We start from the raw sequence: 3,198 nt of genomic DNA, 5'->3' as shown, positions 1-3,198 counted from the left end.
GGATGTAGGCCCACTATAAATAAGAGACAAAAATGTAGGTCCAAAGTGAAAGGGCTAACTTCGCTATGGAAGTTCTAAGCATTTTAAACCGTTTAAAATGTCCGAATTTTTTATTCTAGAATAGAATTGCGTTTGGTATCATGCTTATTAATTATGTTCCAAATCAATTTATTTTAATTTTTAAATAATTTTTATACTTTTTCCTTTTTTTTTTTTTTATTTTTTCCTTTTTGTCTTTTCTTTTTTTCCTATTCTTCTTCTCCTTCAACAAGTGGCCGGTCGCCGGGACCGGCGATCGCCGACGAGGGCGGCGACTTCACCACCCCCTCCTATGGCCAGTGGGCTGTGGGCAGCAATCCTGCGGCGACGGTTGGCGGCGACAGTCAATGGTTGTGCGGCGGTTGTGCAATGATCGTGGGGCGGTCGTGCGGCTGTCGTGTGATGATCGTACGACAGTCGTGTGGCGATCGTGCAATGATCGAGGCACTGTTGGATACATTGCTCTAGAACTGATCATAAGGAACATCGGAGGGGTTTCTCATAAATCATATGTCTATAGCTACGGCATGATGGTTCTGGAGATGGTCGGTAGAAGGAAAATCATCCAAGTCAGAGTAGATCGTACTAGCGAAGTATACTTTCCTCATTCGGTCCACCAACGTCTAGTGCTTTGAGAAGATTTTGGGCTACAATAGCTACGGCATGATGGTTTTGGAGATGGTCGGTAGAAGGAAAATCATCCAAGTCACAGTAGATCGTACTAGCGAAGTATACTTTCCTCATTCGGTCCACCAACGTCTAGTGCTCTGAGAAGATTTTGGGCTACACGGGATCACGAATGAGGAGGAAGAAGGAATCGCAAAGAAGATGATTGTAGTAGGCTCATGGTGCATTTGGATTGATCCAAGAGCTCGACCTTGTATGACTCAAGTTGTGGAGATGTTAAAAGGAAGTGCCGAGGCCTTGCAAATTCCTCCAAAACCATCATTGTCATCATCCTCAAGATTGCTGGAGGCTTGTTCATGCAAAAGTTCTTCTTTGCAAGAGAGTAATGACTTGAGTTGTGGTTATTCAATTTCACTTATAGCAGACTAACATAGTTTGTAATAGAGTATATAAAAACACTAAGAAAGGCTGTCAACATTTTAATTAATGACTATTGAGCTTTTCATGAACTTGTGATCAAATGTCTAGATTAAATTCCCATGAGTATGATGGAAAAGCAAAGAAGTGAAAAGTGCATTATTTCATATTATCAATATAGTTTGCCATTTATCCAAATAGGAATTATATTGTGCGGCGGTTGTGTGACGATCGTGCGGCCGTCGTGCGACGATCGTGCGGCGGTCGTGTGGCGGCGGTCAGCGGTCCATGAGCAAGAAGAAAAAACAAATAAATACAAAAGCCATCATAGGTAATCCGTTAAATCGTTCAAGATTTATTTGATAAGCATTTGTGTCCTAGCAGGGAAACATGGCAATTTGGGGACAAAAGCCATCATAGGTAATCCGTTAAATCGTGTTTTTCGTTGATTATTTTCTATAAAGATTCACAACTTAGAAGTCTCGATAAAGTGATGAAGTGAGATTGCCGTTTCGGAATGTTCTATGTTTTTTCAGGAGTAGCAACATTAGGAGCTGGAATTGGGATCGCCCTTATTTTAATGCTTTCCTTCCAGAAGAAACCAATGATAAGAAGAATTATGGCTTTGATAAAGCAAAGGAGTGAGTATTTCGATGGCGAAAAGAAAATCGAGGGACTCATCTCTTCGAGAAGGTACATCGATAAAGACATCAAGAGGATAACCAACTCTTTCAAAGAAAAGTTAGGCCAGGGAGGCTATGGTTGTGTGTACAAAGGCAAGCTTCAAGATGGCCAACTTGTGGCAGTGAAGCTTCTAAAGAAGTTGAAAGGCGATGCCGAAGAATTTTTCAATGAAGTTGCGAGCATAAATAGGACTTCTCATGTCAATGTTGGCAACCTCTTGGGATTCTGTTTTGAAGGAAGCAAAAGATCTTTGGGTTATGAGTTCATGCCTAATGGATCCCTTGAAAAGTTCATATTTAATAGGAGTAACATCATTGGAGTTAGATCAACTATTGAGTTGGGACACATTGTACCAGATTTCCCTTGGCATAGCTCATGGGCTAGAGTACTTGCATATATGATGCAACATGAGGATGTTGCAATTTGACATAAAGCCCCACAACATTCTCCTCGATGCAAACTATTGTCCCAAGATTTCTGACTTTGGTCTTGCCAAAATATGCCCAAGAGAAGAGAGCATTGTGTCAATGCTAGGTGCCCGAGGCACTGCTGGATACATTGCTCCAGAGCTTATCATAAGGAACATCGGAGGGGTTTCTCATAAATCAGATGTCTATAGCTATGGCAAGATGGTTCTGGAGATGGTCGGTAGAAGGAAAATCAACCAAGTCACGGTAGATCGTACTAGTGAAGTATACTTTCCTCATTCAGTCCACTAACGTCTAGTGCTTCGAGAAGATCTTGGGTTGCATGGGATCACAAATGACGAGGAAGAAGGAATCACAAAGAAGATGATTGTAGTAGGCTTATGGTGCATTCAGATCAATCCAAGAGCTCGACCTTGTATGACTCAAGTTGTGGAGATGCTAAAAGGAAGTGCCGAGGCCTTGCAAATTCCTCCAAAACCATCCTTGTCATCATCCTCAAGAGTGCTGGAGGCTTGTCCATGTGAAAGTTCTTCTTTGCAAGAGAGTAATGACTCGAGTTGTCATTATTCAATTTCACTTATAGTAGACTAACATAGTTTGTAATAGAGTATATAAAAACACTAAAAAAGGCTGTCAACATTTTAATTAATGACTATTGAGCTTTTCATGAACTTGTGATCAAATGTCTAGATTAAATTCCTATGAGTATGATGGAAAAGCAAAGAAGTGAAAAGTGCATTATTTCATATTATCAATATAGTTTGCCATTTATCCAAATAGGAATTATATCATGCGGTGGTTGTGGTTGTGTGACGATCGTGCGACGGTCATGCGGCGGTCATGCGACAATCGTGCGGCGATCGTGCGGCGGTCGTGCGGCGGTGGTTAGCGGTCGTGCGGTGGTCGTGCGGCGGCAGTTGGCGGTCGTGCGGCAGCGGTCGGCGGTCGACGATCCGTGAGTAAGAAGAAAAAACAAATAAATACAAAAACCATCATAGGTAAT

At 41.8% G+C, this 3,198-nt stretch overlaps 1 protein-coding gene across 1 annotated transcript; it reads left to right on the top strand.

The window, feature by feature from the left end:
• Positions 1-1,374: 1,374 nt before the first annotated feature.
• LOC120290911 (LEAF RUST 10 DISEASE-RESISTANCE LOCUS RECEPTOR-LIKE PROTEIN KINASE-like 2.2) lies at positions 1,375-2,924 on the top strand. The gene has a single exon (XM_039307756.1). It carries the CDS (start codon positions 1,601-1,603, stop codon positions 2,192-2,194), a length of 594 nt encoding a protein of 197 aa, XP_039163690.1. The 5' UTR covers positions 1,375-1,600; the 3' UTR covers positions 2,195-2,924.
• Positions 2,925-3,198: the final 274 nt, after the last annotated feature.

This window comes from Eucalyptus grandis, chromosome 2, assembly GCF_016545825.1.
Source record: "Eucalyptus grandis isolate ANBG69807.140 chromosome 2, ASM1654582v1, whole genome shotgun sequence".
Classification (NCBI taxonomy): Eukaryota; Viridiplantae; Streptophyta; class Magnoliopsida; order Myrtales; family Myrtaceae; genus Eucalyptus; species Eucalyptus grandis.
Note: the sequence above shows the minus strand (reverse complement) of the source record. Positions and strands in the feature narration are given on the sequence as shown.